The sequence below is a fragment of the Caloenas nicobarica genome, chromosome 2 (assembly GCF_036013445.1).
Source record: "Caloenas nicobarica isolate bCalNic1 chromosome 2, bCalNic1.hap1, whole genome shotgun sequence".
In the NCBI taxonomy this organism is placed as follows: Eukaryota; Metazoa; Chordata; class Aves; order Columbiformes; family Columbidae; genus Caloenas; species Caloenas nicobarica.
The window spans coordinates 142,434,995-142,447,901 of record NC_088246.1 but is presented as its reverse complement, the minus strand read 5'-3'; the positions used below and the strand labels follow the sequence as shown (position 1 = coordinate 142,447,901).

General features: G+C 39.0%; 1 protein-coding gene across 6 annotated transcripts in view; it reads right to left on the bottom strand.

The window, feature by feature from the left end:
* Positions 1-12,907, bottom strand: part of VPS13B (vacuolar protein sorting 13 homolog B) — a 459,420-nt gene that overhangs the window by 208,212 nt on the left and 238,301 nt on the right. For all 6 annotated transcript variants that reach the window (XM_065627245.1, XM_065627244.1, XM_065627248.1 and 3 more), the window contains exons 24-25: positions 6,781-7,001; positions 1,806-2,012 (exon numbers count right to left, since the gene is read on the bottom strand). In XM_065627245.1, the coding sequence (XP_065483317.1) occupies positions 1,806-2,012; positions 6,781-7,001 (428 nt within the window). The remainder of the gene's footprint in view (positions 1-1,805; positions 2,013-6,780; positions 7,002-12,907) is intronic.

Sequence of the window (12,907 nt, the reverse complement as noted above, 5' to 3'; positions counted from 1 at the left end):
AGCTGGTGCATAACATTTGTTGATAATAGAAAGAAAATTAAATAAATGATGAGCAACACTTTGCAAAGGGGTAGGATATGACACTGAACTTAGACCCATATTACCAAAATAATCTTGGTAAAATATGGATTAAAACAATTACTGAATCAGTTTCAAGTAATGCTCCAAGTACTGCATATACTCCAAATACTGCTGTTATAGAGAGGGTCAAAAGAAAATTGTTCTTTTTAAAGCTGGTGGTTTCTGATTTTAATGAAAAAGGGATTTGATGTGAGCAGGTAAAAAACCCCATTTTTTTCTAATCATATTGTTTTCCTACTATTATTGCTTACCTTCAGTTCTCTACCCATGGCAAATTTTTTCACAACTGAGATCAAACACACATAGAAATACACCAAAACCAAAGCTATTCAAAAAATGCAGAAACAGTTTAGCGAAACTGAAACTGTGGCTCAAACACTTTTTAATGACAGCCACCTCTGCGGGTGAGTGATTAATTAATATAAACCACACATAGGGTTAAAGCAATCCTGGCCACATGTTGAATAGGTAATTGCATTCAGCATTCAAACTGCTGTGTATGTGCCTGTGTTCCAGAAATGTTCTACAAGGTGTCCCCAAAATTGCTGCGTTTATCCTGAGAAATAAATCCAGTCTCTCAGAACAGCCTCTCCATATTCTAAGAGCTTTACATTAAGAACGAAGCATTGTGTATGTATGATATATCACTGGTACTTACCTTATGCATTTTTGGCTCTCTCCTGGAGCACAAACAAAGCCAACTCATTATTCCAAATAGTAAGCCAGACAGGGGCACTAAGAAAATCACAAGCACTAGGCCTGTTCAGCTGCACAGCCTCCTATAACCACCCATTCTATTATGTGAGCTACCTGGTGACTCACAGCTAATGATACTCAAGGGTGGAAGTTTAACACCGTATTCACGCTGACAAAAGAATTAGCCTTCTTTCCTCAGTATGGCAGAGAAGAATTCCTTGCCATGCCTCAAAAATAATAGTTTACAGACAGGCACACACAGAGGTTAAGAATCAGGTACCAGATTACTCCACGCAGTTACACAGTGCTGTAAATTAAGGAAGCAGAAATATATAAAACCAAGTGCCCAACCTCTCTTACCTTTGAAGCTGCATACCCAGTCCTCATGTGACTGAGTTACAAAAGCACTCCTGAGACGTGGCACAGCTGGGAGAGGGGAAGGAACAGAGCTCCAGGAGTAGTTCACAGCTGGAAGGTAACAGTGGCTGGATGGGCCTGGGGTGAGCTGCAATGTCAGCGCTGGGAGCCTGCACTGCCCGGAACCGCTCCTGGCTGCCAGTGCACACCCAGCAGCTCTCCACTGACACAGGCACCGTACTGATGGGCTTCAACACAACAGGCTGACTGCTGAAGCTACTTGGAATGACTCACAAGCAGCACAGGTACCTCAGGTGCTTCCAAAACACCAGTTACTACTCTAATAATTCTGGACTTGAAAAATGCCTTCTGCTTCTTGACCTGAAAACACTAAGCAGAATTTCCTGATAACAGTTCATTCACTTCAAAGAGAAACGATCCAGACAAATTTATAAACACAGGAGCAATAGACCATTTTTTTTTTTTTTCTCCTCCTTCCTCTTGGTCCAACCACACTGAGTAATGAAGTATTCCTCATCAGTTTATCAGGGCAAAGCTACTTTCCATAGGGACACTACTGTCCTTCCTGATCCTTCTGATTCTTACTTGACCCAGCACCACCACACCTTGTAAGTCAGAATTCACACAACATTTTTTTGAAGAAAGCCTACCTCTGTAGTGGTCCCAATGTCAGCAGATGGGCTGTAGGTGCTGGTATCTGGTGGAACGGTGCCAACACTACTTTTAACTGGAGAGCTAGGAGGAGCAGGTCCTGTCATGGTTTCAGCATAAACAGAAGACTGATATAGAATTCCTTTCCTCTGAATTTTATTCCAAACTTTACTCGTGATCTCAGCCAGTTCATACAGAAGCTGCACCTAAAAGAAATAAAAATAACTTCTTCATGATGAAGCTTTCCTTAATGAGGTGAAGGAAAATCAAAGTCCTCAACCGAGACTTAGAATGTAGCAGAACTGAACTTGTCACCATTTATAATATTCTAATAAGAAACTACATTGCAATTAAAATAATTAACATCAGAGTATAGTGATATTGATAAAAATAATCTGTGCTTTGTTTAAACATATGGTAAGTACCTCATAAAAACTCAGCCAATAACATGGTCTTGTAAAACTTTTACTAATGTAATTTTTTCTGATTAAACAAAGGTAATTTATGGTATATTTCACATGTATAGATACTGCCTATAGAAAACGGCAAACAAATCTTATGAAATATGAACAACACTAAAATTATTCATTTAAATCATATTAAAATAATGACCTCATGCAGCAGATGAAGCTGTTCTATGTTTTAGGAAGAATATCCACTATCGAACTCAATGGTCTCCTGGCATATGTCATTCCAATATTCAGAAACATACTGTTTAACTTGCACATTGTTTGACTCAGTTCTAAGATATTTACACAAGATTTTGTAAATAAGCATTAATCACAGAACTTGTATGACAACATACTGCAATATACTGTATAAAACAAGCTCAGAGAGAAACAATCTGCAAACAATCTATAAGCAGATCCACAGCTGGATACCATACCCAACTTGCCATTATAAAAAATGGCAATTCTCATATTTATAAGAACTTTAAGCCTGAGGACAGATCTAGTCTATGAAGCGGGCTTCTTATGTGGGTAAAACAGATGCAGAAAAACACTGTTGTCAATCTACATTTGATATAAAACAGTACTTGATTTTGTGCATAAGAGTGTGCGATGAAGTCTCAAAGTACATGCTAGAGTCCTTTCTTAAGAGGTGAAATGCTGGAATTTTAGGAAAAACCTTCTTAATTCATCTTGGATTTTCTTTTGAAGTTTCAAGACTTACATTGAACAGGCCACATACTCTTGGCAGAATTTTTCCTTAAAGGACATAAACTTCTCAGTACTTTTTTTTTGTCTTCATCAACAGAGCAACCTACAGACAAACAAACTCTGGCAAAAAATTCTTTCAGCTATGCTTCAAAATATTTTGTGTCTGTAGCACTCTGATAAGCACTGGTAGCCTTTAAATTATTAATAACAAATTTCTAAGTTTTCCAAGTCTTTTCGACGTAACACAGGAAGATCAACTAATAATGTCCATCTCACTGATTAATATAACACTAACTGGTGTCGACACTTTGCTGGCAAAAGAGTCTCTAGAAAAGTAATAGGATTCGGGCACATGCCCAAATCATGTGTGCTTGCAGCTTCCCCTCCCTCCAAATATTTTTTGGTCAAGAAACCAAAGGATAATTTCAGCTATAGTTGTCTTAATGAAGTAGGGCTTCCAGAAATTTAATTATTCTACTCTTCATAAAGGTACAAAATAACACAAAAGAAGGAATGATGCAACTTCTGTCTTTACATAGGTGCTCCAAGACAACGTAAAGAGGTTTGCCATCAGCTAATCCAACACTGGAGAGTTCCAGTCTCACTGGGGTTGCAACAGTCATAATCATGAAAGGTAAGAATTACTTATGTTATCAGGGAGATATCTTAAAATTGCTCAGGCTAGATTCTTTCCAGCCACTCTGAAACAGCGGCTATTTCAGACGGCAGTGGCCAGCTCTCTGAACGTCGCCAGCAACCAGACAGCCTAGTACGACCCAAACACTCTGCCCCGCTCTGAAACCAGAGGCAAATCAACAAGTTCATCACAAAAAAGGGCACTCTGATTACAGGGAGATGATTTTTATGGAGGTAGGTTAAAAGGTGGAAAATACCAAAAAGCCTCTGAGGAAAACCTCATTAAAATTAAAAAAGAAGGCACGTGACTACATGTAAATAAGATTTTAAAACTTCAGCTAAAGAGCTGAAGTTATGTCTTTGGTTATTTTTAATACACTTAATTTTATTCCATTGGTTGTTAATCATTAAAATGGAAGGATTTCTACTTTTCCTGTTGGCTGTACTCCTTCAAGTGAGTAGTCCTAATACTTTGAAAAATCCATTTCTGATATTAGAAGAGCTAACGTAAGTGTAAGGTCTCTCTCCTTTATAAGTATTTTTGAGCGTAACAGTTAATATATAATAATTACTAGTACATTCTATTCAAGAGAAGAAAAATGATACAGCAAAAACTCTGCCAGTATTTGTTAAGAAAAGTTTCCCCCTCTCACTGGTTTCACTCTCTTCCCAGCAAAACCACACATAACTCAATAAGACCCCACCGACTACTTAGAAAAATCTGTGAAGTTCAATACATTACAGAATTTTCTACTTCAAAAATAACACATTGAAAACTACAACAAAAGGCAATATCCTGGCAATTTGGCACACTGGAAGTATCTATTGACTTTAAAGAGATACAACCATCAGAACATGGTTTCACATTAAATCATAATAGTCATACAGTAAAATATTTCACCTTTGCTACCATTTAGCAAATTCACTAAGTATCACCTACTTTAAGGCTGTCATCTCCAGACAAAATACAGCCCGTCATTCTAAAGAATCAAATTTCATAGTTGCTCTACTGTGAATTTATAACTATCAAATACTGTTTATGTAACTGTATTTTCCATTTTCTGTTCTTGAACATCTGGTTAAAGAAGACTGATGGGGTTTTTTACCCCTTTTGCATAAGCAGAAAGGACAAGTAAGGCAGATGAAAGGGAGAAAATACAGCTCAAGAACCTTCACTAAACTCAAATAATTTTTCTGCATCCTTTCAGTCATTATACCACTTGAGTAAATTAATAACATCACAGTGTACAAGTACATCCTTTAAGACAACAATATTTGGTTTCATATTCCTGTATACAAATTCATTTTAACATTTCACTGTATTTGTAATATGATTGACATGGAGCCTACAATCGAATTTTTTTAGTGCAAACATTTTCTTAGAGTTGCAAAATAAACTATTTGATCACATTTTGGTAGGAAAGCTTGAAAATGTGCTTTCGTTACTCCATTGTTCTTTTTAATTTGCAACTCAAATTTAGGTAAGGCTTCCACTTACAACAATGCCACTCCACTTATAAATTAATGCTATTAATGTATTACATATCTTAACTATGAGTAACACATTTAGAGATTTAAAACAATCTGAGCTGATCAGACAATTTGCTGCAATTTCACTGAGAGTTTACCAATGAAATGTATAATAGCAAACTATTTTGCTACATGAACATCTCAAAATACGTGTCAATTCTCCAAATAGCTGCAACATCATTATGATCTTTTTCTACAAAAATTAATAAGAATAAGGCAGGTTTCCATAGGCTGTGAACTTACTGCATATGAATTAATTAAATGTTATGGAAATACCACAAAGTTTCAAAGTAAAGCTTTCAGAAGTCTTTAAATATAAAATGTAAAACTGTCAGCAAAATCATAATTTCGTCCTTTCCTATTTATACATTTATAACACCCTTTATATTTCCAAACACACCTGTCATACAGCTTTACAAGTCTGAGTAGACTTTGTTGAGGCTGCTCAATTTTAAATTTTCTAGTGCGCAATCTCACTCTACCAAGCCTCTTCCTAGGAAGAGTGAGCCCGTCCAGTGCAGACAACAACGGTGTACAACAAATGGGTCAGAAATAGCTTGTATGGAAGTTAATGAATGGGGCAGGAGACCACACATTGAGGATAAAACGAATACGTAGTTTAAAACACTTGTTTCATTCATAGAACATGGAATGAGGCAAGGGAAAAACTGCATGTGACTGAGAAACGTATTGTAATGAGTACACACATGGGATAACATTAAAATCACACCAGCCACCTTGGCTTTAGTATTCCCAGACTTAGGCCATAGGTCCATAAATCTTTACAAACGTGCTCTCTGTCAGATCAAAATCATAATGTTTTGGGTTTTTTCCCCTTTCTTTCTATTAAATGAAGCAATAAACAGGCCATTTTGTCCATGACATCCTCTGTAAAATCATACATATGGCTAAAACTTCGGAGCAGACAGCATATGAATGCAGAACCCTATTCAGACCTCAACAGATTTGCAATTCCCAAGGACAAAAGTGTTCTCTCCATCACCACTGGAAATGTTGCAACTGTCAGGAAAGTGTTATTCAAGCTGCAGTACAGATTAATCAAAATTTTGCATAGAAAAATCTACTCAATTGGGAACTACAGCAACCTACAGGTCAGTAAAATACAGGGTGCACATTCTGGAAATCTAGCAACATCTTTGCCTTTTAATAAAGATAAATGAGGTGGTAACCCTTGTTTACACACATTCATCTATATATTTTTTTTCCCTTTACTATAGGGTACTATTGTTTGCCTAAGAAACACTTTATGTTCAAAGAAATGCTAGTTCTATGAAACGATGGTAAAAAATTACATTAAACCACTTCAATATACGAATCCACAGTGACAGCAGAATAGAACTATAGTTCTATAAGTGCTATAGCACTTAATGGTCCATCTGCAATTCATTTCACTCCATCAGCCAAAAGATGCATTTATATTGTAGCTATTACATTTTGAGAAGAGTTTAGATTACAAAACTTGAGAGAGCTTCAAAGCAAATCTTAATCTAAGCACCTTGATCTTGATGGCCTAGTTAAAAAAAAAAAAAAAAGATAGAAGAGACCCTCATCAACAAAACACAGAACAATTGTACTTAAATAGAGTTACTTTTTAATTTCCTTTCATAAATCAATTAAATGTACCAACCTGGGGGTTGGAGCATTTTATTTCAAGGGACTCAAGGTCGACATGGAGGCAGACGACAAATGAGTGCCTGGATTCTGGCCCCGAAGCAAGCAGTTTCTGGGAAGTAACAGCTAAAGTAGAAGTACAGCCCATCGGTTCCACTAAATTAAGTGTCATCTGTTGTCCAAGAAGAGTGTATATACTGAAATGATGCAGACTAATAGTCCATGGGAAAGCATCACCTAATGATTAAAAAGAAGGAAAAACAGTTAAATAATTGCATAGTAAAACCTAGGCTATTATTTTCTCAAAACTCAGTAAAGACCTTATCTAAACACCCTTAAAATGTCAGCAAGTGCAATCAACAACCATCAAACTGATCCCAAACTGTCACAAATATAAATTCAGCAATCAATTCCATTCTATATGTTGAGATCTAAGCAATAGTAACACAATTTGAAGAACTTAGGAAAAAAAAATTAACCCCAAACAGCAAACGTGTACAACATAATCTTTGAAGAACAGTCTTTTTGCTGATTTTCCTCAAACTGAAGAATATCCTGAAACCAGTTCTCCATGAACTTCTCCCATGTGGGACCTTCCCACAGGCTGCAGTTCCTCAAGAACTGCTACAGCACGAGTTCCTTCCATGGGGTGCAGTCCTTCAGGAAAGGATGTGGGTCCCCCGGCAGGGTCACAGATCCTGCCAGAAAACCTGCTTCAACGTGGGCTCCTCTCCACAGGAGAACAGGTCTTGCCAGAAGCTTGCTCCAGCATGGGCTTCCACAGGGTCACAGCCTCCTGCAGGACTCATCCACCTGCTCTGGTGTGGTGGGGTCCTCTATGAGCTACAGGCTGGATATCTTCTCCACCATGGGCCTTCGTGGGCTGCCTGTCTCATCACAGTCTTCACCACAGGCCACAGGGGAACCTCTGCTCTGGCACCTGGAGCACCTTCTCCCCCTCCTTCTTCATTGACCTTGGCGTCTGCAGAGTGGTTTCTCTCACATATTCTCAGCCCTCTCTCCCAGCTGCTGTTGCACAGCAGTTTTTTCCCTTAAATATGTTTTCTCAGAGGCGCTACCACCCTCACTGATGAGCTCAGGCTTGGCCAGTGGCTGGTCCATCTTGGAGCCAGCTGGAACTGGGGTAAGCTTCTGGCATCTTCTCACAGAAGCCACCCCTGCAATCCTCCCCATCACCAAAACCTTGCCACGTGAACCCAGTACAATCCCACATACGATAACTGGGTCCCAGAGAAAGAATTTAGGCTCTGCAAGAGACACTGAAACAAAACCCAAAGAATGCTCAACAGAAGTGAGGAAAATGAGACAATGAAAGATACGTGGGTAATTCTCATTCTACCCAAAACAGATGTGGTTTTTTTGCTCTTTAGAAGTACAAGAGCATAACAATTATTTCAGGTTTGTTTTTTTGTCCTCTAAAGAAAGTCTTCATCATTCAATTTATCAGATTTTCTGCTGAGGAAGTTGGGTCTTTTTGTGCCCACTTGAATGATGGAGAACCTGTGCCCAGTATGTGAATTTCCAACCCATCAAGAGAAACTGCCTGTCCCAATTCAAAGAAACATAAAAGTGGCTGGATGCAGCCTCACATCCAAATACACCAGGCTGGTGAGCATCCACAAACCTCAGTCTGCGCTGAAAGAGTCATCGTCTTCGTACAGAGCACATTCATTTGGAGGAAGAGAGGGAGAAAAGCTCTCCTTCCTATATAAAACTTCAGATTATTATTTCGTATGAGGTTTTATTTTTCAAGATTTGGGCCTGGAGTCACCTGTTAGAAGAGTCCAAATTAGCCTAATATCTCAGAAGCATGGGAGCCAATCTTGAGAATCAGAACAGAAGATGGAAGACAAATAGAAATATACAATGGAATGGGCCCTTGGAGGCTCACAGGGCAATACAAATTCAAACCAATGTATTTAAACAATACGTGGAGAGAGTGTTTGCTGCCTGGTGTGGCCTACAGTCAACTCTGTCCTGCTGAGAAATCACCTCACAAAGAAATAGCACAAATGAAGTGTTAACTACGTTTTTAAAAACAAACATTAGAAATTTATATAGTCAGGAGTATGTATCAGGAGAGTCCGTGTTTCTCATCCTAAGAATGAACTGAAAACTTCAGTAATCTACTTCGAAGCTATTGCATACTGAAGAACTCAGCTCAGCGAAAGTGACTCAAAAACATTTTGGAAAGGTTTCAGACTAGAAGTTTTAAAGTAGTTAGCAACCTGTATTTTTTCCAAGTTCAGTCACCCAAGAAACAAAAAATACTAATTGTAACAGATGGGAAAAATTGAAATGTGAAGTCAACTCTAATGACATGTTTCTAATTACTACATGTGAACTTTGTTTTTCTCTGTGACCACCACAGTAAATTACCATCATTTGTATTTTATGGATTAGAAAGAATATCCAAAGAAAAAACAGAATGTTTGAAGTCATTGCTGGACCGCTCTCCATCATCTTTGCCAAGTCTTGGGAAACGGGAGAGGTGCCTGAGGACTGGAGGAAAGCAAATATCACTCCAGTCTTCAAAAAGGGCAAGAAGGAGGACCCGGGCAACTATAGACCGGTCAGCCTCACCTCCATCCCTGGGAAAGTGATGGAACACCTTATCCTTGGTGCCATCTTAAGACATATCAAGGATAAGAGGGTCATCAGGGACAGTCAACATGGCTTCACCAAGGGGAAGTCGTGTTTGACCAACCTCATAGCCTTTTATGAAGACGTAACAAGGTGGATTGACGATGGCAGAGCAGTGGATGTGGTCTACCTCGACTTCAGCAAAGCATTTGACACCGTCTCCCACAGCATCCTCACAGCAAAACTGAGGAAGAGTGGACTGGATGATCGGGTAGTGAGGTGGACTGCAAACTGGCTGAAGGAGAGAAGCCAGAGAGTTGTGATCAATGGGGCGGAGTCTGGTTGGAGGCCTGTATCTAGTGGAGTGCCTCAAGGGTCAGTTCTGGGACCAATACTGTTCAATATATTCATCAATGACTTGGATGAGGGAATTGAGTGTACTATCAGCAAGTTTGCTGATGACACCAAGCTGGGAGGAGTGGCTGACACGCCAGAGGGCTGTGCTGCCATCCAGCGAGACCTGGACAGGCTAGAGAGTTGGGCGGGGAAAAATTTAATGAAATATAACAAGGGGAAATGTAGAGTCTTGCATCTGGGCAGGAACAACCCCAGGTTCCAGTACAGGTTGGGGAATGACCTATTAGAGAGCAGTGTAGGGGAAAGGGACCTGGGGGTCCTGGTGGACAGCAGGATGACCATGAGCCAGCACTGTGCCCTTGTGGCCAAGAAGGCCAATGGCATCCTGGGGTGTATTAGAAGGGGGGTGGTTAGTAGGTCCAGAGAGGTTCTCCTTCCCCTCTACTCTGCCCTGGTGAGACCTCATCTGGAATATTGTGTCCAGTTCTGGGCCCCTCAGTTCAAGAAGGACAGGGAACTGCTGGAGAGAGTCCAGCGCAGGGCCACAAAGATGATTAAGGGAGTGGAGCATCTCCCTTATGAGGAAAGGCTGAGGGAGCTGGGTCTCTTTAGCTTGGAGAAGAGGAGACTGAGGGGTGACCTCATTAATGTTTATAAATATATAAAGGGTGGGTGTCACGAGGATGGAGCTAGGCTCTTCTCGGTGACAACCAACAGTAAGACAAGGGGTAATGGGTCCAAGCTGGAACACAAGAGGTTCCACTTAAATGTGAGAAGAAACTTCTTCTCAGTGAGGGTGACGGAACACTGGAACAGGCTGCCCAGGGGGGTTGTGGATTCTCCTTCTCTGGAGACATTCAAAACCCGCCTGGACGCCTTCCTGTGTAACCTCACCTAAGTTTTCCTGCTCTGGCAGGGGGATTGGACTAGATGATCTTTTGAGGTCCCTTCCAATCCCTAACATTCTGTGATTCTGTGATTCTGTGATTCTGTTAACTCCACTATGCTGCATACATTATCTACCTTAAAAAGAAAACACCGATGAAATTTTATCAATGTACAGAAACCACGGTATGCTGAACAAACACTACAGTAAAGACATGTCAAATTTACAACTCTAAAATTCCCCCTAATGTCATCAGTTACCTCTTCTTCAGCTCCATACACATTATGTGGCCATTTGAACATTATTCTGGAACTGCTCACCTGGATAAATCCTTGTTTTGTTGTTGTACCTACGTTTGATTTACTAATTTTTTAAAAAGCTTTACTTGCATTCATTTGCAGATTGGGGTTATGAAACTATTTAAATAATTAATTCAAAGTGTCTAAACATCAAAAGCAACATTGTTTATAGGATTTATTTCAAAATAATTTATTTGTAAGAGGGAAGGAAAAGCCAGTGCCACACTTGGCAGATATTTTGTCTACATCTAACCTTCTCATCTGCGTATGCTATTGTTTTGACACGTAGTTGTTGAGAATCTTTTAAGCTGAAACATTTATCTGCTATTTTCAATAGTTTAGCACGACTTCTTTCCTACAGTGCTTGAGTTATTCTTCCAATACATATAATTACAAATTTTTGCTATGTGCAAGCACTTTCTTTGGTAGTTATTTGATGCACTTCGTTTCTTAGCTAGAGTTAATGCTCATTATAAGCCTTTCCATTTCCGTGACATATAATATTGATAAATGCCCTTAACTACCAATAATTTTTATGTTTGCTCTCACCTTTATGTGACACTTCCCTTTATTGTAAAAATCAGATTGCAGAAGCGGCAGTTGTACGCAATGTCGTGTATACCATGTTGACAGTTGTACAGAAGAAAAATTTTGTTTAAAATTAGTAACGGCAAGAGAGAGATCACAAAAGCTTTGTCATGCATACGATCCGGGATCTATTCCCAGGCTTGCCAGAGGTATCCTTTGCAACCTTCGAAAAGCATCTTGACTACTCTGTCTTAATTTCCCTTTCTGTATCCATATTGCAGGGTCTTTACATGGATTTCTAATGTGCTCACGTTCCCATGTGACATGCAAGTGTCACGCATGTTTAAACATGCAATGTTTAAAAGAAAAAGATGTTGCAATCATTACATGTTCGGTCACTGTTGCACTTCCTCCCTGTCATGCAACAGGGACACATTAGTGTGGCTGCGTATCCGAGGTGCACCCAGTCGAAAGCTCTGAGGGCTCTGCCCAAGTCCAGAGCTCACTTTCAGCAGGTAAGACCTAGTTCCACAGACTGTAAATGTAACCACAAATGAACAGGCTTTTGTAACTTAAACCCAGCTACTAGAGAGCTCTAAGAGCTGAACACAACACTAATGAGTTGGTTGTGCAGACTTCATTTCTATTCGGATACTGAAGAATGTCACTAAAACGTGAGAACTAATTTTATACAGTCATTAACCATAACAGATAAGTTAAATACAATAATTATCATGTTTTACCGACGGTGACATTGAATGTAAACTCAAATAGCACACTATTTGAACGTCAAATATTAATCTTAAAATTGACGTAATTTTTCTTTCAGTTATTGTATTTCAGTTGAGCATTTTTAAAAATCTAATGCAAGAGGATAACTTCTAAGAATACCAACATACTGCTGCTCTACTTTAGACCATTTAATTGCCTTTTTTGAAGGTGGAAACCCATATGCTTCTATTATATTGTAGTAGTTTATGACCAATACATTTCATTTGAGCAACCTGGTCTAATGGAAGGTGTACCTGCCCATGGTACGGAGGTTAGAACTAGATGATATTTAAGGTCTCTTCCAAACCAAATCTTTTTATGATTCTATTATTGTAATTAATTCACATACTAGGATTAGAAGCCCTCATTTTCTATTTCCCTACACGTTACCTGACAACTTACTGAGTTTAAACATACTCTGCAAAAATCTGTGAGGTTATATAATTAGTCACAGTTCACTAACAAAAGCCATCTCTCAAATTTAGATGTTTGGAATACACTGTTTTACATGATTGTCAGTATACTGCTGTCCATATGAGAATGTGAATATGATATCTAGCAATAGCAACAACAATTTTGAATACTAGTTTCTAAAATTTATTTTATTGTGACTTACATAAGTATCTGTATATTACTCTATCTGACCTAACCAAACATTTCTGCAAAGATGGATCCCTAAAAAATTACTGGTATGAAGA